Source organism: Podarcis tiliguerta, assembly GCF_965153285.1.
Source record: "Podarcis tiliguerta genome assembly, chromosome: 8".
NCBI classification, from domain to species: domain Eukaryota; kingdom Metazoa; phylum Chordata; class Lepidosauria; order Squamata; family Lacertidae; genus Podarcis; species Podarcis tiliguerta.
In genome coordinates, this window is record NC_139541.1 from 68,042,368 (window position 1) to 68,066,170 (window position 23,803).

At 43.9% G+C, this 23,803-nt stretch overlaps 1 protein-coding gene across 1 annotated transcript; it reads right to left on the reverse strand.

Annotated features, from left to right (window-relative positions):
• Positions 1–1,330: 1,330 nt before the first annotated feature.
• Positions 1,331–12,911, reverse strand: ZMPSTE24 (zinc metallopeptidase STE24). Its single transcript, XM_083455573.1, has 10 exons — positions 12,445–12,911; positions 10,285–10,431; positions 7,902–7,988; positions 7,007–7,123; positions 6,483–6,635; positions 5,658–5,799; positions 4,840–5,027; positions 3,620–3,724; positions 2,524–2,667; positions 1,331–2,187 (listed from the first exon to the last, which is right to left on the reverse strand). Exons 1-10 carry the CDS (start codon positions 12,565–12,567, stop codon positions 1,963–1,965), a joined length of 1,431 nt encoding a protein of 476 aa, XP_083311699.1. The 5' UTR covers positions 12,568–12,911; the 3' UTR covers positions 1,331–1,962.
• Between the last annotated feature and the right edge of the window lie 10,892 nt (positions 12,912–23,803).

The window sequence follows — 23,803 nt, forward strand, 5'->3', positions numbered from 1 at the left end:
AACATGGTTTGAACAATGAGTCCGTAAGTGACTGTGGAGGCCCATTCTGGACCCACACGTTCTTCCACAGTGGGGACATTGGTTTCCGGGCGGGAGTTGATCACTGTGGATTTGCCAAGCGTGCCTTACTATTTTTACCTGTGAGCCCCCGTTTGGGGAAAAGCCCAGGTATTATTATTATTAATAATGATAATAATAATAATAATAATACCCCGCTTATCTGGCTGTGTTTCCCCCAGCCATTCTGGGCGGTTTACAGCATATATAAAACATAATATAAATACAGTGGTGCCCCGCAAGACGAAATTAATTCGTTCTGCGAGTTTTTTCGTTCTGCGAGTTTTTTTCGTCTTGCGAAGCACCAATGTGTATTGACGGTTTCCCATAGGAATGCATTGGCGGTTTAAAAAAAAAAGGCGCAAGACATTTTCATCTTGCGAAGCAAGCCCATAGGGAAATTCGTCTTGCGAAGCAACTCAGAAAACGGAAAACCCTTTCGTCTAGCGAGTTTTTCGTCTTGCGAGGCATTCGTCTTGCGGGGTACCACTGTATTGTAATAATAAATTAAAACGGAAGATTTCTCCTCTCCCTCCTTAAAAAAACAAACACACACAAATTTGGAAAATGTTAAAATCAGGAAGGCTTAAAACCAATTTAAATTACCATAATTGAATTGTTTGCTCCAGGAGTGTTTATTCTTGCTTTCATCAGTGCTCTGTATTGTAGTCACTGGAATAATCAGTGGATGAATCCAAGTGTGTGCACTGAACAGCTAAATGAACAGGCAAGGCTCCCCCTCCCCACTTTCTATAGTGCCATAGTAGAGAAAGGAGATGTTGAAATGCTGCCTGTATGATACAGACTTGAGAAACAAAGGAGACAGAAAATAATGGCAAGCTGCCACATCTAGTAAATGGCTGCACAGCACCCACTTTAGGGATTGAATAAACAGTGGATGCTCGGGTTGCGAATATGATCCATGCGGGAGGCACGTTCGCAACCTGCAGTGCCGCGTCCGCACCCACATGGGTTGCGATTTGGCGCTTCTGCACATCCACCGAAACCCGGAAGTAACCCGTTCTGGTATTTCCGGGTTTCAGCGCGCCTGTAACCTGAAAAAACACAACCTGAAGTGTCTGTAACTATTCAATGATGCAAGTCAACCACATCAGTTTCTTTTTTCTTGACAAATGGTATAGCTTTTGTTACATAGTTATTCCTTCCAAAGCCCTGCTATCCAGAAAACTCAGTGGGTAGGGGGGAGATGAGACCAGACAAGTTCCAAACCATCATCATACACACAATATATGGGACACACATAAGCAGGATGTTTCATGAGCTGCAATTTATTCTCCATTCCCCATACAGGGAGAGAGGCGACTTTATTTTCTCTGTAAAAAGTAGCCTTTTCATTCATTGCAGGTATGAACTTGGACCTAAAGGGGAAAGTTCACACTTTCAGTCCAGACAGCGTTTGGTTTAAATGCTTGAAATCCAACGGTCAGAAGGGGAGGGGGAAGGATAGTTATCCAGGATCAGACCCCCTCATTGGATGAGGTAGGAAAGCTAGAAGTTTATCGTACTGTAAGAACACCCAGACAAACTGCTTAAAAGGTACAAAAGTCACATTCAAAGCTTTCACAAATTCAAGCATGGATACTTCAGGTTGTGACAAGTTAAACTTTCCCCTCAAGTACGGCTTTAAGATTTTCAGATAAAACTTTACGTGTTACATTCCTTTCTAATTCAGTCCCCGCAAGGTATTTCTCTTTAAAATTCAGTTCCGTAAATTGGATACAGGATTTTTGGGCGCTACTTTCAAATAAGGTGAACAGCGCATGTTGCTATGCAGAATGGTGTGCTCAGGAATGGAATGAATATATATATATATGTATAGATGGTTTTTAAAAACTGGAAATTTGTTTTGGGATGGAAGCTCCTTTGAGCCAGTAGTTATTTCATTCAGTCTTGCTTAGATTGTTTCAGTGCTTGAAGTCTTTCTAACAGCGGAGGATGAGAATAATGCCACATTGAAAACAACCAGTCTGAAACAGGAAATCCCAGATTATCTTTGTTTAACTTGATCAGAGCGGAATACAAGTCTGTAGCCTTTCCAAGATCCTTGGCAAATGCATCTGCTTGAAATTCAAATCGCCTACTTAATACAGTTAAGCAGAAGGAGAGAACCTGTAAGGGAAACAATATAGGGAAGCTACATTAAGAACTCAGAACATGTTGCAGAATCCTCCAAACCCCAGCCTCAAACCCGGTAGCCTTCTGCATGGTAAAGACAATTCTTTAAATTGTATACTACTTCAATAGCTTCTGGGTGTGAAGCAGTTTATAAATCTGCAAAATAAAAACAAAGAGATGCTACACAACTGGTACCACTGAGGAAACTTTTAAAAAATGAATCAGAATACAGACAGCATTATTGTGGGATAGGAGGGTTTAAGTCAGCAAAGAAACATCTAGCATTTGAGCAATAATGGCTTGAGTGTGCAATCAAAAGCAGAACCTTACCTCATTATAAGGAGAGAAAATAAACTGAAAGATGATCAACAGGCCTATCAGGGTTGGCTGAGTATCATAAAATCCAAAAGCTGCAAAGAGCTCCTTTCGACCAATCAACACGGCAAATAAAAAGAAACACAAGAAGGAATTCATCTAGGAAAGAAAAAGAAAAAAAGAGCCGCATATGTTGCTTTAAATGATTTGTTAGAGACCATTTTTTATTTGTAAAAGTATCTATATACCAATATCTCATAAAATATCAGAGCAGTGTACCACAATATAAAAATAAATTACTAAACCTTTTAAAGTGGTATGGGAGCAATCATTAAAATTAGAAAATGTGGAACTGTAGAGTTGGCTTAAAAAAGCCTTCAATAGGCACCTGAAATTCAGAAGCAAAGATGCCTGCTGAATCTGTTGGAAGAGTGTACTGCACCATGGGGCCTGTGACGCTCAGTACCCAACTTCTAGTGGAGGCCAGTCGGGGCTCTGTAACATGTGGGGGCAACTAACAGTGCTCCTCCAAATGATCTCAGTGATAGGGTTGGGATATAAGGGCTCAGGCGGGCCTTAAGATGTCCCGGACCCAAGTTATTCATGTGCAGATCAGCACAAGAGTCTTGAACCTGGTCCAGTAGCGCAGTGTAGATGTTTTAAGACAGGTACAACATGCTGTTAGCCATCTGCCTGCATCAGCAGTCTTGGCACTGCATCCAGCAGCAGCTGGAGCTTCCACACCTGGGACCAAAATACAGGTAAATACATAGCAGCTTCCGAGGAACACAGTGCAGGGGAGAAATAAGAGAAAAGCTAACCTCCACCCCAATGGCACCTAAGCACTGATGCAGCCCGTTTCCATCCCCCCGCCCCGTCTCCTGGACTGCTTTTAAAGTCTTAAGAGGGGGGAAGTGGGAGGTCAATCAGATTTCTGCGTAATGGGCTGTTCAGCTCTAAGTCACCTCTCTGTTAACACACCTCCCCATTTACACTCTTGTGTGCCCACATTCCTTTTCACTGCTTCCATAACTAAAGGAATGACACTGCATGTCAATATAAGCACACTCAAACAAAACCCATGGGAATTTCCTCGGTGCTTTCTGCTCACCTGGCTGATGACGATGTTTTTAATCGTGTGGCCAAGTTTCCAGTGCCCCAGCTCATGACCCAGCACAGCCAAGACTTCTTCGTTTTTGCAACCTTGCTTCTTATTCTAAAGGGGAGGGGGGTGAGGAGGAGAGAGAAGGAACATGTTATCCAAGCATGAGCAAAGACCACCTTCCAAGCTCACGAATGCAGGACAGGAAGCAGAAATTCTTCACATGATACTTTGTGAATGGCTTTCCTACTCCTGGGTGCTTTTTGACACTCTATTGACTCTCTGGGTCCTTAGTCACCCCGGCTGCACAATCTAATCAATCCCAGAGGGTCAATACTGGACACTTTGGGAAAGCCCCTTTTAAATTTTGATAGTTTACGTAACCAACCCTGGGACCATAATACTGCATCTGCAGGCCTCCTGTCAGGGTTATCCCTTCCAAGATGGCTCATAATATAAATATTTCAAGCGTACTGCACGGCAGAACACATCTAGCCATACAATAACAGCAACAGCTCAAAGTGGCATCAGAAAAATAAGGTCGTTCAAAAGTTGATTTTAAAATAGGGTTTCCCTAAAAATAAATAAGAGAGGAAGCCATGGCTTAACTCCCTGGGAAGAGATCTGTGAAGTAATGGAGCTACTGCAGCAAAGCTCTGGTTGCTCAGAGCTTTGTCCTCAAAAGAAATGTGCAGAATAGCAGGTAACAAAAGTTCATAGCTACAACGAATTATGAGCCACATTCTGGTTTTGGGGTTATTGCAAAAATGGGAAACCATTCTCTGGCAAGCAACCTCCCAGAGGCTGCATAGCAGAGGTGGGTGTGGCCAGAGGCAAAAGTGAGCAGGGGAACATAGGTGACCTCTCTTTGTGCAGAAGGCTACATTCCACCCGTGCAAAAGTCATCCTGGCAAGCCAGAAGCTTTATAACAGTACACATTCCACCGATGCAAAGGAACGTGATGAGGGCACCGAACAGGGTCAGTGAAGAGAATAGCCCTGAGGGCCAGAATAGGGAGTCCTGGATTTGGCCTCTGGACCTCAGGTTCCCCAGCCCTGGGTAAAAGCCACCTACAACCACGTTAGCATTTATTGCCAAGGATCTGATGTGCACACTTGCACTCCCTGAACAATTGCCCTTGCCTTCTTTCCAGTCCACCTAGGAAATCTTAGATCAGAACAGCTGCACATTAGTGATATAACCTCCCCCCCCCAATCCAGATGCTTACTTTGGCTTTAGCCTTTGCCTCGGCATCTTCCCCGTCTCCTCCAGCCACCTGGTTCTCTGAGCCAGGCTCCTCAGGGCGCTCTTTGTTAAGGGCAGAATAATCCTCCAAGAGAGTGTCAAACAGCACGATACGCTTGTTCTTGAAGAAGCCGTAGAAATAAGCATTGCTGTGGGAAGACCGTTTGGAACCTGGGGCAGGTGGGAGAAGGGTGGGAACGAAGTCACATTACAGAAGCAAGCAAGTGAACATGTCCCCTTTATCTTGGGGACAGATTTTAAGTGGGGAGGTAAGTCCACATGAATCTGTCCTGCAGCCGAGATCGTCAGCTGGCCCAGCCCTTGGAGGTTAGGTGGCTGACTATTGTTGGCCACTGTGAGAACAGAGTGAAGGACTAGATGGGCCTTTGGCCCAACCCAGCAGGGCCCTTCTTATAAAAGACACTTCCTTTGATGGTACCCTATAATGGTGATCCTTCTGTCCCTCCCCAGGAAAGCATGACTGGTGCCATTGCATGTTGTCTATTCTGTTAGTCCAAGGGCGATAGTCAACTAAGTAATACTTGCACCCGCAGGCTTCAGTGATCTACTCTACGAAGAAGATTGGCTATCACCCCAAATTTTTACAATCTAAGATGGATTATGGTAAATATGGTAAAAAATATAGTAAAATGATAAATATGTAAGGGTGTAATGTATTGTAAGGGAGTAATGCATTTTAAGTTGCGTTGGGGTTGGATCTTGATAATATATTCTGCTGTTTTCCTATCATCACAAGCTGCCTTGTGACATGTGCTATCCCAGAGATGTATGGACTCTCACCTTCCACCACATACACTTTGGTCAGAGGAAAGTCTATATTCTTTGCCATCTCCTCAATCTGCTGCTTCAGCTCTCCTTCAGGGAGTGGGATGAATTTATCGAACAAGGGAGCAATGTAGTCTGCATAGATTGTGACAAGGACCTACAGTGGAGCACAACTGTTAAAACAGAGACACCTTAGGCCAGTTTATTCATCATTAACATTTATCTCCAGGAATGTGCAAGAAAACATCAAAGGCACTTCTATGTAAGTGAGAATTGCAGTAATCCAGCCTAGAGTTGCTAATGCAGTGGTGGTGCACCTCAGGTCCGGATATTATTGTCAACATACTGATGACACCAGGCTCAAAATTGCCTAATGGCTGCCTTTAATAGCTTCTTTGGGTGGGGGGGTCCATATACACTGCAGTGGACACTGAAAATCCTGTTGGCACCCCTGCCCTTCTGTCACACACAGGAGAAACAGCCTCCTCTAAAATGCTGCTTGGTATATTTTAAAACGTGTATCAAACTTAAACATCAACTGCCTGATTAATCAAGACACATTTTCATTTCATTCTTCAATTAAATGTTGTAGCCAGAGATTGAATAGTGCTTAACCTGGACTAGATTGTGCCCTCTGCCACAGCTGCCAGGTTAACTAAATAAGAATAATTTAGTTAAACTGACCTGTTGGCAAAGTTAACAGTTTTACGGGGCAAGATGGAAAGGAAACCATGATAAGCAGGCAAGCCGTTTTAGTGACTTGAGACAACCAACTCCCCAATTTAATAAGGGTTACACATGAAGGAATTCTGGACACAGCAGACTGCATCACATACTTACCAAAGAAACTACTAAGGTGAAAAGCCATGCATAAATGAAGAAATAGTCTCCACCTATTTTAATGATGTAAAGTAGGAGTGACGTTACTGGCAACAGGATACACTGCGTCACTATAAACTTCTTGATTGCATCTTTAAAAAAGAATCCCAGAGTCTGCAGAAGAAGAGATAATAAGATGAAATGTTTGGAAGCCAGCTATGTGAATATATAAGAGGTTCAAAAATCGCATGCTGTTTAGCCCCGCTCAAAACTTGTCTAGGCCATTGGAGAACAGTTAGATGAAGCAGGAGAATCGGTACAGCAGGCATAGGGAACTGTCGGCCTTCCAGATGGTGCTGAACTACAACTCCCATCAACCCTAGCAAGCGTGCCAATGACGGTGGTTGTAATTCAGCAACATCTGGAGGGCCAAAGGCTTCCCACAGCTCCTTTACAGATTTAAAAGCCAAATAAGCACAAATCATGCAGGCACAGAAGGAAAACTGCTGCTATCAATTTGGCGAGCAACAAATAATATAAGATACCTGCTGGTTGAAGCCATGTTTTTCCTCGATGACGAAAGTATTATAGAGGCTCCACGGAAGACCGGTGACAGCACTGAAGAGTGTAGCAAGCAGCAGGAACACCAAGGACTGAACAATCTATTTGGGGGGGGATACAAGTCAGTACTTCCCTAACTTCAGACACATTGGGAGGAATTCAATGCCATGCTATTACGATTGTTCCATCAGCGCAAGCATCCCTGCTTTCCAGATGGAACAATCCCCATTGTGCTAGTGGGAGCCAGACGGAATGAGTACCTCTCTCCTCCCCCCACATACTGCTCTGGGGATTATCCCAACGTTGCCTCCATGCCCTGCTTAAGGTAAAGGTAAAGGGACCCCTGACCATTAGGTCCAGTCGTGACCAACTCTGGGGTTGTGGTTCTCATCTCGCTTTATTGGCCGAGGGAGCCGGTGTACAGCTTCCGGGTCATGTGGCCAGCATGACTAAGCCACTTCTGGCAAACCAGAGCAGCACACAGAAACGCTGTTTACCTTCCCGCCGGAGCGGTACCTATTTATCTACTTGCACTTTGACATGCTTTCGAACTGCTAGGTTGGCAGGAGCTGGGACCGAGCAACAGGAGCTCACCCCGTCACAGGGATTCAAACCGCCGACCTTCTGATCTGCAAGTCTTAGGCTCTGTGGTTTAACCCACAGCGCCACCCATGTTGCTTAGGGACTTCCTATAAAGGCATCTGGCCTGCCACTCCAGGAAAACATAGCCCTGAACAAGATCAGCCTTTGGTCTCATTTGGTAGGGCTTCTTCCATGTTCTCATTGCTCATATTTAAAAAGGCAAAGGGAATAGCAGCTGGAATTTTATTAAAAATGGATAGTTTAGTTACAGGTGGAGCGGGGGACACAGGGACCTACCTCATATTCAGGCCCAAAACCAGCACGAGCTGAAATGTCTCCAGATACAGACCAAAGGAAAGGGATTCCTCCACACAGAAGAATTACCTGTAAAAAGCCAACCCACAGCTTTATGGAACAGGCTAGCCCCGAAGTTTAGGAATCACATGAACAACAAAATCAAGCCTCTCTCATCATCCGCCTCTGCAGTACCGTAAGAGCACCTTAACAAGGGAAGAGGAGATGCAAATAAGAGAATGGAGCGGAGCGTCTTTCCTGTTAATAGCCGTGAAGAGGGAATTTCAGCCTGCGCCGCTTCACACCTCACCCAGCAAGCTGCCCTTATCAGAATCCACTCTTTGGTACAGCTATTAGGGAGTAAGAACCGTGCCTGCTAGTTCTTAAACTAGTGACATATTTGTGCTGTTTTTGTTTTTTTAAAGCAAATGAGGGTCCCTTATTGCAGGCTGGGTCCAGGATCAGCAAAACTGCTGAAGACTACTGCACTAACCCATTGCCCTCTAGTTACAACGGCTTGAATCCAAAGTGGTGCTAAGTTACTCATTCTGTTAGCACAAGGCTCCCTACTAAATCTGTTCTGGGGGTTCCCCATACCTTTCAGAGCAGATTTGGGGAGAGCATGGGGCACATGCAGGTGGAGGAAGTTGTGCTGCGCAAGCACAAATCCTTGTGCTAATAGAACGAGGGGGCTGGGTAGCACCCACAGAGCCAGAAAGCCAGTGTTGTGCAGGGGTTAGTGTGTGCTGAGCCTAGGATATGAAAAATCTAGCTGCCAATGCCCACTTAGCTGAAGCTCCATCTGCTCAGTTACAAGTTCCACCCTGCTTACAGCTATCGTTGGGAAAGCCCTTCGGTCTGCCTTCTTTAACTAATCTCACGGGATTTCGTGAAGCTGAAACACCACTCTGAGCTGCATGGGGAAAGGCTGAAACACAAGCAAAAGTATAAGAGTCCCCTATGCCACAGTGCTTTCCCCACTTCAAGAGATAGTTTGGTTAAAACTATCCAGACAGCTGAAATGATTGAGCCAAGCTACAGTGGAAAGCACCCAGAAAAGAAATCCTAGTAGCTTAGTGTCTGTTTTATTTGTATTTATTGAATGCACCTGTTATCCTTGCCTTCAGGTCAAGAAGTACTCATACGGTAGCAGGCAATTAGAAAACAAAACCATCAAGATTATAATGTAAGAATAAAATCAACAAACTGGAAAACCGGGGGGGGGGGGGGGGAGGGAGAGAGAACAGCGGCAATTCACACTGAAAGGAGAAGGCAACTGCAATCTTATTTATCTACTCAGAAGTAAGTCCCACTGGATTCATTGTAGCTTACTCCCAGGTAAGTTGGTACAGGATCACAGCCTAAGAGGCCTTGGTAAATCGGTAAAGGTATTTACAAAATTTGGGCAATTTCCTCCTTTTCATGGCAAGCCATCATTTGCCATTATATGCAAATCAGTAAGCTATGGTTTGTGCTTGCCTTCTATGTCAGATTGTGTGTGTGTGTGTGTGTGTGTGTGTGTGTATGACAGCATTCGATTTTGGTATGTGACTCTTTTCTGAAAGCAAAGCACAAACCAACGCTTGTCAATCTGAATATAAATGGCAAACAATTGTTTGCTGCAAAAGAGGAAGTGCAGTAGGAGAAGAAATCAGGGCTTACTCATGTGATGTTAAATCATGGTCCATGTAGCAGCAAACCATGGTTTGGTGTCACATCTAAACCAGCTGAGTGTCACAAAGTCTAACAATTTCAGTCTGACCCCAACATTAAATAAGCAGCAAAATCATTACAGACAGCATGCATCATGTCCTGACAGAAGCATCTCTAGAAAAAGCATTGCACCCCCTGAATTCTATGTCACTGGCCGGACAGTGTTCTAGCATAAGGGAGGGCAGAAGGTAGATCTCTGAGTGATTTTCAGTGGATTCGTAAGGATCTATGACTCCCATTTGTTTAATAGCAACAAAATGACTGTCTCTGTCTTAATTGTGCTGCTGAAATGAAGGAAGCTTGTGGGGTGGGTGTGGCAGAGAGGTAACCATAAATTAAATTTTATGTAAAAAGACTGTGGGTTTCATTCAGCTCAAAACAAATTCCCATGCTCATAATTCTTTAAATCTATCAGTATACCATTTACATAAGGCTCCAGTGATGGATTGTGGGGGTTCTAGTAAAAAAAGGAGGAACCCCACAAGTCTGAAGACTGTCCTAAGAAATTGAAATACCAGAATATTCTTACATCCTGTCATAGGATTAGGCTTGATATTGTGCATTTTCTGATGCTTAAATGAAAATCTCATTCCCAATACATTTTGAAATACTATTTTACATTCTAACTAATAAAGAAAAACCACAGAACTTAAGAGGAAAAACAGATACTTACTGTGCCCTCTATCTCTGAGTACAGCCCTGACCAAAAGCTGAAAGCACTTTTATCCAATTGATAAAGGCGAGATTTCTCAAATGTTTCCGAGTCCATGATTGGTCCTAATTCCAGTGGAACATGGGTGGTTGTCCTGTACACAGTCCTCTGAAATATTTTAAACATAGCAGTAAATACAAGTTACCATATACCTTCTAGAGCTCTGTTCTCAGGTGTCACAGGAAGCCCCTCTTCTTTCTATCCAAGGATTGTTAGTGACAAAGTATTCCAGGACTACAAAATGACACAGGTGATATTGGTATCTCCTCCAAAGCCTGGGCATAGAACAACAAATCAATGGGCCTAAAAAACTAACCTTGTGGGCACTCTTACACAGGCAGGGTAGAAATTTTCATACAAGTAAATAAACAAACGCCTACAAAAATAGAAGGCAGAAGCTATGCCTAACAGCAAAATGTGACTTTTGCCAAGAGTAATAGAACATTGAGACATTTTAAAGTAGCTGGCAGAACTTCCTAGTTCTACTTGACTACTTGATGCCTCTTCAATGTTCTCCACATTTTCCTCTTCCCTATTCTTTGATTCAAGAGTGGGGGAGTGAGAAGGGAAACATGATATGAGAAATCTGTGGGTGTGGTTAAAGTATTGTCTGTCTCTGTAGCTTCAGAATTAATACCATTAATAAAATTTAAATGGGGAAAATCCCATACACTACAACTTGCCCTAATTTCCACCACAGATTCATTGTGGTTTCTACAAATCTACATAGCCTTAAGCGCCTATGGAGGGAATTTGCACAATTCAGTTATTTGAGGCAAACCTTACATCCCATATTTTGAGAAAAGTAAAAGTGTCCTTGGGTCTGATTTTACTGTAGTCTCTCAATGATCCTGTTGTTATAAACCAAGTTTCAACAATGTACTGAGAAAATTCCTTTAAAATTTTGATACCAGCAGCAGCAATGAGCAAAGTCCAATAAACTTTTGCATACACACACCAATAAGGTCTACACACATAGCAACCCCATACATGTTTGCTTGGAAATAAATAGCACTGTATCCAATGAGGCTTACTTCCTTGTAAACATGCTCAAAACTGTTGCCTGAATGAATTAGGTCTAACAGCAGCATGGTTGCTCTTATCAACCGCTTGCTATGGGTACTTTGGAAGATGCAAGTTTGTAGTCTTTGGGTCTACTAATTTATTTTAACATTAACACACAATTGCTGTACTAAATCAATTCAAGAACCCTGCTATTAGACATCTTTTCAAAGTGGGGCACCTTGCTGAGGAGGACACAGAGGGGACAAGGAAGTAATAGTAAATAATCACATCCTCTTCAGCACCATATATGGAGAAAAGAAACAAAGGGCACAATAGGGTTCCAACAGACAGGGGAGGACTACTATGGCTCCAGCTGATAAGAGTCCAACAGCATGCAGAGGACCACAGGTTCTCCACCACTGCTACAAAGAGAGGAGCTAGCAAACCAAAAGCTATCCTATACAGGAAAGACTACAGAAGAGTTAATAAAATCATTATTAGGAAGCGTGTGTGGTATTAAAAGCCTTAGATCAGCAGAAATGGATGGGCACCCCCTTCCCAGCTGCCAAAGCAGGGGTGGGGTTGACAGCTGTGAAGAAAAGGAGGAACAAAACTCTCAGGTCAGGAGGCTGTTATTTCACGCCCACAGATTTAACACCCAGCTTTCTCCCCCCCCCCCGGTGGAACTTAAGGTAGTGTCAACGTGGCTGCCTCCCCACCCAGGCCTGCTTAACTTCAGCAAGGGGTGGGGGCGGCCTCAGGCAACGGGAGAGGCAGCCCTGCAACGTCTGACCCAGCCTTTCTCAACCTTGGGTGGCCCAGATGCTCATGGACCACGACCTCCGCCATCCCAAAGCAAGCGGAACCAGGGGTCAGGGATGATGGGAGGGGTTTGGTAGTCCAACATCTGGGGATCTAAGGTTGAGAAGAGGCGGGCCAGGAGATTCCCCCACCCTTGGCTTGACAGCAACCTCGGGTGCTGGAATCACCGGGGGGGGGGGATTCTGTCCTTCCTCCTCCTCCTCTTCCTCATCCAACGCGGCCAGCTACCAATTGCTGCAACTCAACGGGGCGGGGGGGGGGGACACGAAAAGGAAGGGAAAGGTTGCCTCCGACCTGCCGCCAGGCGAGCAGCGCCTCCCACAGGTAGACGGCCCACGAGAAGAGCAGCACCGAGCAGAAGATCCGGCTCTCCAGGGGGGTCTCGGCCCACAGATCGCCCAGCCGCTGCGCCGCCATGCTGGGCCCCCAAGTCCGCCGCTCGACAGCACGCCTGTTCCCTCCGCCAGCTTCCTCCTCGGATGACACCGGCACTCACTTCCGCCTGGGGCACTTCCGGCAGCAGCAGCAGGAGGAGGGAAGGAACATCTTTCCTCTTCCACTCCCCCCCCCCCGCCTCTCTCCATTCAGACAGCCGACCAATCGGAACCGCCGCCTCAGTTCCCGCTGAAACAGTCTTGCGGTTCGCGACGGTTGTAGGAGGAATGTTCCGCGGGCGGCCGGGCGAAGGAGGATTAATGGAAATGGGTGAATAGTAAAAGCCTGAAAAGGATGCGGGTCTGAACGGAGCTCCTCTTCGCTGCGTCGCAGGGGAATGATGTCATGCGTGCCGCCATCCCCTCACATCCTCCAACTCACGCTCCCCCCCCAAAAAAATTAGTCAATCCCAAATTGCTCCCCTTTCCCTGTTCTGGTGGGATTCCTAAACTTTTTCTTTTTTTTTTTTGCTGACGTTTTTTAATATGCTTTATTGGTTTTAAAAACTGTGTAACATAAATAATATCTGAAAATGAAAATAAACATAAACATTCATTCCATAGTTGGTGCTTGTTGTATGTAACAATTTGTCGGAGGCAACATGGTCGCCGGTCCCCCCATTGTGGTTCCCAGATTACATTATTTATCTGCACACTAAACTTTGTCTCTAGGTTGTTTCAATTACATTAATTTTATAAGATTCTCCTATTCTACGCAGAAAGTAAATCCAGGCCTGCCAACGGATTTATATTTTTGCAATGTTCTTTTAAATAAACACTGTATACATCCCGTATATATATATATATCTGAGCCCGGCTTTGGCTGGGGAGGGCGGGGTATAAATAAAAAATTATTATTATTATTATTATTATTATTATTATTATTATTATTATTATTATTATTATCCCACACTCTATTGAATTTCTCATCGGTAACCTCTTGGAACCTTGCTGATAACCTGGCTAGTTCTGCATATTCTTGCACTTTGTTTTGCCAGTCTAATTTGGATGGGATAGTGTCTCCTTTCCAGCCTTTTGCAGTTGAAATTCTGGCTGCTACTGTAGCATACATGAAAAATTTCCTGAATTTCTTTGAGATTTCATTACTCATTATTCCTAGCAGGAAGGCTTCGGACTTTTTGGGGAAAGAGCATTTAAACATTTTTTAAAGTTTGTTATGGATCATCTCCCAAAATTCTCTGATCTTTTAGACAATAGGCTAAAACTCAAAAAAATTGAAGGAATCCGAAATCACCTGACACACTGGGTGCAATATTTCCAATTGAATGAGACCTTCCAAAAAGATTTTTAAAAAACCAGTTTTTCCATAGAACCTTCAAGACTTGAAAAAGATTTGATTCAAATTAAATATAAACCACTCTCTAAAATGTATAGGCTACTCCTTGACTGGGAGGTCAAGGAGGAAGAAATCAAATCCGTAATTGTGCAGTGGGCCAGGGACTTTGGCTACAACATCCAAATGGAATCATGGGAGAGGCTTTGGAAGATATAAAATTCACGACATGCTATGATGTAAAGAGAGCTGCATGAAAATGCTTTACAGGTGGTATTTAACACCTGTCACACTGGCCAAAATGTTCAGATTTAGGCCATACACCTGTTGGAAATGCAGGGAGGCAGAAGGCACATTGATGCACATGTGGTGGGATTCCTAAGGTTTTTAGCAAGATACAAAGAGCAGGATAATGGGAAGGCCTATCCCAGACTCATTTCTGCCTGTTCTCCAGGTTCAAAGACATATAACTCTGTAGAAAAGGCCAGAGCACTGAATTTTCAAAAAAAAAGGCTGGTTGTTTAGAAAACTATTCTTTTGAGGGCAGGGAGCAAAAACATCATGCAACATTTAACCTGGCTCCTGCAGCATGATATCATATTAGGATCTTAGAACTGTAGTGCTGGAAGGATGGGACCCTGAGGATCATCTAGACCAGTGGTCAGCAAACCTTTTCAGCAAGGGGTCAGTCCACTGTCCCTCAGACCTTGTGGGGGGCCGGACTATACTTTGGGGGGGAAATGAACGAATTTCTATGCCCCACAAATAACCCAGAGATGCATTTTAAATAAAAGCACACATTCTACTCATGTAAAAACACTAGGCAGGCCCCACAAATAACCCAGAGATGCATTTTAAATTACCGTAAAGGACACATTCTACTCGTTAAAACATGCTGATTCCTGGACCATCCACGGGCTGGATTTAGAAGACGAATGGGCCGGATCCGGCCCCCAGGCTTTAGTTTGCCTACTCATGATCTAGTCCAACCCCCTGCAATTGCAGGGGTACACAGCTGTCCCAATACGGGGATCAAACCTGCATCCTTGGCATTTTTAACACCGCACTCTGACCAACTGAGCTGTGCAGGCTATATCAGTAACAGTAATAACATGCTAGCATTGTGGTGAAATGCTTTTGTGGACTAGAGGCAATCAGGTCTGGCTGGCAGGTGGGTAAGAGGGGCACATACCTGAGGGGGAATCTTCATCCGATGCACTGTAGTCCACAGCAGGTAGGAATATAACTTATACCGAGCCACACCAAGGCTTCATCCAGCTCAGTATTCTCGGCACCAGCTGGCAGTGGCTCTTCAGGATTGTAGGCATGGGTCTCTACCGGCCCAACTGGAGATGCTGCGGACTAAGCCTGGGACCTCCCGCATGTGCGGGTCATAACAATGCAATTCTGCAACATCAGCTCAAAAATAAATCTCAACAGTGAGTACCCCTTGGAAACAGGCCCCAGTAGAGACATGCATTGTAAATGTACTTGTCTTTAAAGACCTCTTGTTTCTGCCTAACATTAGACTTAAGATGGACACCTGTCTGGAACAAAGGTGTTGAGACAGAGGAAACCAACCGTCGCCTTCTAGATGTTGCTGGACTACATCCTTAACCACTAGCATACTTGCTGTGGCTAATGGGAGCCACAGTCCAAGAACAACTGGATGGCACCACATTGACTAGCCCTGCTCTGAGGTTTCAAGGTGTTTGTTCTGGAATTTGTCTCCTTCCCTCCCGGCCTCGCTAAAAGCCCAAAGACAACTCCCGTCGGTCCCAGCCAGCTACATGTTGGCACAAGCCGACCTACAAAGACCACTAATGGAAGCCATTTTTATTAAATCTGATCGGTGCTGGGAAGAAAAAGGGGAAAGACACTTTGTACAACCATGGCTTTGTTAGGCTTTGATGGCAGAAGACATGGAAAAGACACATCCATAGCGCAGACGGAACTTACCAGAGCCTGTTTTTAAGACACCTTGCTATTACATATAACAATGAAATAACTTTTAAGAAAGCACAATAATAAAATCCATTTTAGATGTATAAAATTCAGAGCTGGTTTCCTCAAATCATCAGAAACAAGTCACAATACTATCCCTGCTCTGTACAATGTGTACAAAAGAGGCTCAGGTGCTCCCCCAGGCAAAGCTATTGCAGCTCAAAGTTTGCATCAGAGCCTGTTCCTTTTATTTTTGGTGTTTCTTGGTGTTGCTGTACAGAGTGTACATTAGCAAATTGCAGACTTTCCCAAGGAGGAAACTTCCTGCCCATAAATAAACAAGAAGTCCCCAATATGCTGCTTCATAGATGAAGGGAGTGTAACATCAACTGATGCCTTCGCTGCACATCATAAAAGTATATGGGTATGCTGAATTACGAAATATTAGGCAGAAAATAGTATGAGAGCAGGCATGAGGAAGCTCTGAACTTCAGATGTTGTTGGATTATCATCAGCACCAGCCAGCCTGGGCAATGGACAAAGATGACCAGAGATGGGAGTTCAACATCACAGGAACCACAGGGTCTCCACTCTTGTTGTTTAGTTGTGTCCGAATCTTCGTGACCCCATGGACCAGAGCACGCCAGGCACTTCTGTCTTCCACTGCCTTCCGCAGTTTGGTCAAGCTCATGTTGGTACACAGCTGTCAACCTTACCTTTTTTTTGCAGGAAATTCCCTTATTCCAGCACCGTTTCCCACTGCTATCCCAGAGTGTTAGATATCCTGCAGACTGTCCCTGGGACAGGTGAGGCTGCTGATCCCTTATTTTCAAATCTGAAAGTTGACAGCTATGTGTTGGTAGCTTCGAGAACACTGCCCAACAATCTCATCCTCTGTCGTCCCCTTCTCCTTGTGCCCTCAATCTTTCCCAACATCAGGGTCTTTTCCAGGGAGTCTTCTCTTCTCATAAGGTGCCCAAAGTATTGGAGCCTCAGCTTCAGGATCTCTCCTTCCAGTGAGCACTCAGAGCTGATTTCCTTCAGAATGGATAGGTTTGATCTTCTTGCAGTCCATGGGACTCTCAAGAGTCTCCTCCAGCACCATAATTCAAAAGCATCAATTCTTCGGCGACCAGCCTTCTTTATGGTCCAGCTCTCACTTTCATACATCACTACTGGGAAAACCTTACCTTTAACTCCTGTCTTAGAGGAATCCAATTTGGATACAGGCAGAAGGTTATTTGGCAGATCAGGTAACACTTCTACACAAAAAAACCCAAGTTTTAGTCTTGTTACCTTCTGATATAGCCAATAAACCTTGGGGGAGCCCACTGTTACAGCCATGTCAATCCTTGAATTATGTGTTAGGACACATTTCAGCAATGAACTTTGATCTTATTAATGAAAGAGGGCGAGAAGAGACAATGCATTCTTAGTCCATGCATACATTTACACGCAAAATGTTTCAATCGTGAAAAGCAGAGCTTTCCAAATTTTTCATGCTAGTGAAACACTTTTTAGACATGCGTCATTGCGGGACACAGTAATTCAGTTTTACTAGCAAACCGGAGAGTAAACTAACCCCTTTCTAGCTGAGAGGAGCACGGGGAGTGTTCATGTGATACACCTACACACTGTAGCCGACAAACAAATGTGTCACGACACACAGTCTGGAAAGCTCTGGGGTACAGAATTGCATAAATTCTTTAATTGGGCTTTGCTTTATGTGATAGTACTGGTTCTTGCTCAGCAGCTGTCTAATTTTTAGTGTTGTTTTATTCTGCAGAGCAAAGAATTGTTAATTCGTTTGAAAGGAAGTTCAACAATGCTCTTGGCGTCTTTATCTTTACAGGCTTTAAACTTTATTCTAAGGAGTTTTTAAGGTTTTTACAGTTTTACCATTGCTTTAAAAAATTGCTTATCACCAGAAACGAGATAGCAGCATTAGTCTTCAGAAGGTTCCTGCCATCATAGACACTTTAAATAAGATATTCTGGACTGGTGGTTACCTGAGCTCAGTCACTGCACTACACAAGTTGCTAACAGAGGCTACTGTGATTAGATTTCAGTACCCAGACAGAAGCAAACCATTCACAATTTAATCTCAACTCCATTATGGGCTGCCAAACTTTGACTACAGCCCAGGAAAATTCAATTATTCCACATGCCATAGGTTTTGGTAAGTATTGAGATACAAGAATCCTGCCATGAAAATCTTCCCTGCAATTGCCCCCCAGACCCAGAGTATTGCATAAATGAAAGGTAACCTGGATGTTCGACAGTCTGAACCCACTAGCAGTATTTATATGCAGATATTAAAAAACGTAAGGGCCCTGCTTTATCAGCCCATAGGCTTGTAGAGGCCACAAGCAGAACTGCCTTCTGTTCACAGAATTGTAGAGTTGAAAGGGACCCTGAAGATCATTTAATCCAACCCCCTGTAATGCAGGAAATGCAGTTGTCCCGTTACAGGGATTGAACCTGAAACGTTGGTGTTATCAGCACCATGCTCTACCCAACTGAGCTATCCAGGCTGATGTTCTACTGTGGTTCTCCAGCAACTGATCTTCAGGGCCATAATCCAGGAGGTAGTAGATAGCTATCACAACTAGTAACCTTATCATTCATGAACAATTTCTCTTTAGAAGCCATCTTGGTTGTTGGCGATCACACATTGCGGAAGCAAATTCTACAGTTTTTAACGTGTGTGCTAAAAGTCTAAAAGTCCCTATGTTGTAATGGTTGAAAGACAGACACCTGTCCAAGACAAAACTATCATGGGCTCTTCTATTAGGAGCAGCAGGTAGGATGAAGTGAAGCCAATACCATGTTGCTACAAGGGAGCGTTTCATTTAGGATTGGCATGGGTACTATAGTGCCAGGATACTTTCTGCATCTTTTAATATTTATTTTCTTAGTACTTTTGGGGGGGGGCACGAAAAAGGTGGTTTTGCTGGACCGGTTACAGTTGGTTAGGTAGAGTGAGGGACAGGGTTTGAATTTAGGTTGGAGAGATAGGTAGGGAGATAGAATACGAGACAGGCTGAGGTATAAAAGAGTGAATGGGAGAAAGAGTTGGTTCTGAGGGAAAACAACTTCCGCTCTGAGAGTACAGTGAAGGAGAGTGTGCTGTCCCATAGGAGGAAAAGACCAGAATTTTACTGGGAGACAAGAGGTTGAGCCAGGAGAATTAGGAGTCCCAAGGAACAGCCTACTTGGGACTCAAATCTAGTCTGGAGGGGATTCTTCTAAGGAAAAGAACAAACTCCCAAACCCATTGAAAGGTGGGGGTGTGGAGAGCCCTTTGGTTTGTTAGTTAAAATACCTCAGGAGCAGGATTGTTAAAGGGGGTGGATAACTGAAAGAAAGTATCACCGTATAAAGGAACCAAACCTATAACTCGAAAACAACAGAGAAAGCATTAAAGTGAAATCGCACTGTATTCCTGTTTACTCCATTTGTATTAAATACTATTGTGCCTTAAATTTTTATTGTTTAATTTTAAGAAAACCTGCCTGAGACTCCAATTTACTAGTTATCTCCTCACAAAGGTTCCCCACAGGATACTCTGCGCTAGAATTATAAGAGGAAAGGAAAAGAAACCTTCGGGTAAAGGGTTGTTCAGTGAGGTGGGGGCAATTTATCTGAGTGAGAGAGGGCCCAACGGCATGAGAGGAAAAAGTGACAATAGCGCCTGTTGCCAGTCGTCGCAGGGAGGGAATCTGGTGCGCTTCTTCAAGGTAGCCCTTTTCTTCAGCATCAGTACACAACTATATTTTGTACCCCCAATAGACACTACCACAACTGCATCTCCAAAGAACACAGATGTTCATAAATTGCCACAAGCTCTGGGTATCCAACTAAATAACTGCAGACACTGAATGACTTCTGCAAGCACAACATAATTTGCTCCTCCCATGCCTGAAGGAAACCCCCAGGGCAGATATGGTGTGGCGAAGGGTGTGCCAGAGTCCAGCTCCAGCCACACAATGATTTAGTCAGATGCAACACACCTCTTCTAGAGTCATCTCAATGTAAATTGCACTCTCTGCAGCCTGTCAATCAGCTGTTGGCAGACTGAGGTGGCTTTGGCAGGAGGGGTTGGGCTGCGTTCATTTGTTTAAGTTATGTCCCATTCTACTACTACTACTACTACTACTACTACTAATACCGTATTTTTCGCTCTATAAGACGCACTAGACCACAAGACGCACCTAGTTTTTGGAGGAGGAAAACAAGAAAAAAAATATTCTGAATCTCAGAAGCCAGAACAGCAAGAGGCATCGCTGCGCAGTGAAAGCAGCAATCCTTCTTGCTGTTCTAGCTTCTGGGATAGCTGCTCAGCCTGCATTCGCTCCATAAGACGCACACACATTTCCCCTTACTTTTTAGGAAGGAAAAAGTGAGTCTTCTAGAGCAAAAAATACAGTAATAATAATAATTTATACCCCGCCCATCTGGCTGGGTTTCCCCAGAGCATAACTTATAACAATGCATAATATACCATATTCACAGTAAAATAACCCAAGCTTAATTCCAATGCATGTCAGGGTAGTAAAGGGTTGTATGCTGTGGTAGACAGGACAAAGCTTACTTTCCTATATCAGTTTTTGTTTGAAAAAGATATTTGATATTCTCCCCATCACCACCTCAACCAATGTCAATGTACTGGCATACAAAACAAAACAAAACAAAACAAAACAAACCCTTGTGGAAGGAGGAAAAAAAACAGACTTTTAAAGGGATATTTTTGTCCAAGGATTCTTTTCATTTTAAAAAAGTAAACCAGTTGATCACTTAAAACTGCACCACTGGATACCATTTTGTTGATTAGGAGAAAAAAATAAGCATTCCCTAAATTAAAATTCAGTTGGTTTTCTTGGAATTTTCTTTTTGTCCCAAGTGGTCCTTGGGTATATGTAGAAAAATTAAGGTGGTGAAACTTGGGGGGCAGTATTTACCACCATGCAAGTAACAATGCCCTGCTGGAAGGATATGAAATTTGATACAGTCGAGCAGAACATTTCTTACTGTGAAACTCAGTGATTATAGTGCCCTGTACACAGTGGCTCACAGGCTCTGGTGATCAGCTGATCACCAGAGCTTGCAAAGGGGCTTGCGCAGAGCTCTGTAGGCATTTTTACCTGCCCAAAGCTGATGACATATGTCAGGGATAGGGCAGGTAGGTGTGTTTTAGCCAAAATGCCATGGTTAGCTAAATGGGGAGGTCTGGCTTGATCAGGCCCACAGAGCAGAGGTTCCCCACTGTTATGTTGTAGGTCTACCTCTTTATAAAAGTTGCAACAAAAACCGGTGCAGGAGAGCAAATTGCATCCCAATGCCTAAACAAATGCATGTACACAGCATGATAATCAAGCAATTTCTTCTAAGGCTTAGCCCCACCATCACTATTCTTAGACCAGGACTCAACCCTACAGCATAAGAACAGGTGAATGTGAGCCTGAGTTGAGTGCATTTATCTGCCACATGCACAACTACGAGTTCCCATCATCATAGATTAGGGCAGGGATGGCTAACCTGGGGTCTTCCAGATGTTGCTGTACTTCTACTAGCCCTTGTCATAGCCTATCTTCAGATATGATGGAAACTGCAGTCCAGCAAGTCAAGAGTTTAGCCGCTCCTGGTTTGGGAAACAACTCTGAATTCATATACAGTGGTACCTCGGGTTACATACGCTTCAGGTTACATACGCTTCAGGTTACAGACTCCGCTAACCCAGAAATAGTACCTCAGGTTAAGAACTTTGCTTCAGGATGAGAACAGAAATTGTGCTCCGGCGGCGCGGTAGCAGGAGGAGGCCCCATTAGCTAAAGTGCTGCTTCAAGTTAAGAACGGACCTCTGGAACGAATTAAGTACTTAACCCGAGGTACCACTGTAGTGGATTCTGATGCCCAGCATCATGTTTTCTTTTCTGGGTGGGGTAGGATAGGGTGGAAGACACCATCTTCACCTTACAGAGCAAGGCTAGGGAACCTGTGGCCTAAAGCTGGGACTCCAAACTCCCATCAGCTCTGATCGTAGGTCATGCAGCTGGGGTCAATGTGGGAGTCCCAAAACATCTGAAAGATCACAAGTTCCCCCAATAGAGGCTTATGAAAATTCCAAACCAATCTATACCGATTCTAGTAACTGCACTTAACATATTCACTCCAAAGGTAGATTCCAGGACACATTAAAGGTAAAGGTACCCCTGCCCGTACGGGCCAGTCTTGACAGACTCTAGGGTTGTGCGCTCATCTCACTCTAGAGGCTGGGAGCCAGCGCTGTCCACAGACACTTCCGGGTCATGTGGCCAACGTGACAAAGCTACTCTGGCGAGCCAGCGCAGCACACGGAACGCCGTTTACCTTCCCGCTAGTAAGCGGTCCCTATTTATCTACTTGCACCCGGGGGTGCTTTCGAACTGCTAGGTTGGCAGGCGCTGGGACCGAGCGACGGGAGCGCACCCTGCCACAGGGATTCGAACCGCCGACCTTTCGATCGGCAAGTCCTAGGCGCTGAGGCTTTTACCCACAGCGCCACCCGCGTCCCTCCAGGACACATTACATCATAGCAATAAATCTATCTTGCATCCTATACATTTTTTGCATCCAACATTAATCACTTTCTTATAAAAAAAGTTACGAATTCCTGAGTGAACTGTAGCTAGCGCTGCTGGTTCAAATTAATCGGACCTATTTAGCTCTTAAGACGTCACAACATGCAAGGATGTGACTGATCTTCAGCATCGCTTGCTAAAAGCAGGACTTCTGTAGGTGTGCAAGGTAAAAGAACCAAAAGAATGCCAAAATGCCTAAACAGCAGTATAAAAATTTATTACAATTAAATTGGTATCATTTTGGGAAGTGGAAAGTGATTCTAAGTGAAAAACTGAAGACAATGCATGGATTTTGGCAAGTTACTACAGACAGGAATATAAGGTAAGGCAAGAAGGATTTTTAAAATGACAGCTAAAGACAGACCCTTAAAGAAACAAATAAAAGCTGTTTCAGAAGTTGGTCACATGTCGAAGAATCACGACATTTAAGAAGACCACTGGAGAATACTAGAAGCTGTAAAGCCAGATTTAGCTAATCTACACTTTCATGAAACTTGTTTGCTATCCATTCTTTTTCTGTCCAGAAAATATCTGTCCGATTTAGGCATTTAGAGAAATGTTTATACGAAGTGTCAAAATGTTAGTAAGTCAGAAAAATGTATGCCACACACACAAGTTTTGAAAGAATAAAATTATCAAATGCTGCAACTTATTAATATTCACTGTAGCAGAAACCTTACAAAGTAAAATAAATGCTGGTCATCTCAAAGTGCCTGAAATATTTAGGCCCATTTTTCTCTCTTTGTAGTATAGATTATCAGCATTAATGCTGACTAGAATTGCTCTGGAGTAGCAAGAATTTTCTCTGAGTGAAAGAGTTGATGCAGCCAATTGCATTTGTTAAGAAACAGGTTTTTAAGGTGGTCATGAAGTCTTTGATGGAACTGGCACGGACTGCTTACTGTGGCCTCTGAATTCTTCTCTCTGAATCAGGGAGATACAGCGTACCTCACTTACTCCCGTTAGAATTCAGGTACCTGTGTGGACCGAAGCATGAAGGAGCTCTCCCAATCTTACATAGTAGAGCAAAAGAGATGCAGCTTCATCTATAATTTTGGAAACCCAGGGTGGGATTCAACTAAGTTGTGTGCATGGAATGAAGTCCACTCATGCAATGAGCCCCCCCTCCCCATACGCACTACTCTGGAGGGTTGGCGAACAGGTTTGAGGAGTATGTGAACTAGACCTGTCTAGGCAGTTTTCATGAACTGAATATGCACCCTAGAGTGTGCCGCAGAACTACACATGGCTTGGGGTGGTAGTTGCAGGGCACTGCAGTCAATGTTTTTATAAATATAAATCAAGGCACATAGAGTATTAATAGTGAAGATTTTTCATACTCCAATTTATCCTAGAATAGA

Excerpts from the sequence above, each read along its gene's own strand:
- ZMPSTE24 (XM_083455573.1), bottom strand. The coding sequence starts at position 12,567 with ATGGCGGCGCAGCGGCTGGGCGATCTGTGGGCCGAGACCCCCCTGGAG. Across the intron at positions 7,124-7,901 it reads GTTTTGGGCCTGAATATGAG|ATTGTTCAGTCCTTGGTGTT; the intron begins GTAGGTCCCTGT and ends CCCCCCAAATAG. Across the intron at positions 2,668-3,619 it reads AAAACATCGTCATCAGCCAG|ATGAATTCCTTCTTGTGTTT; the intron begins GTGAGCAGAAAG and ends TTTCTTTCCTAG.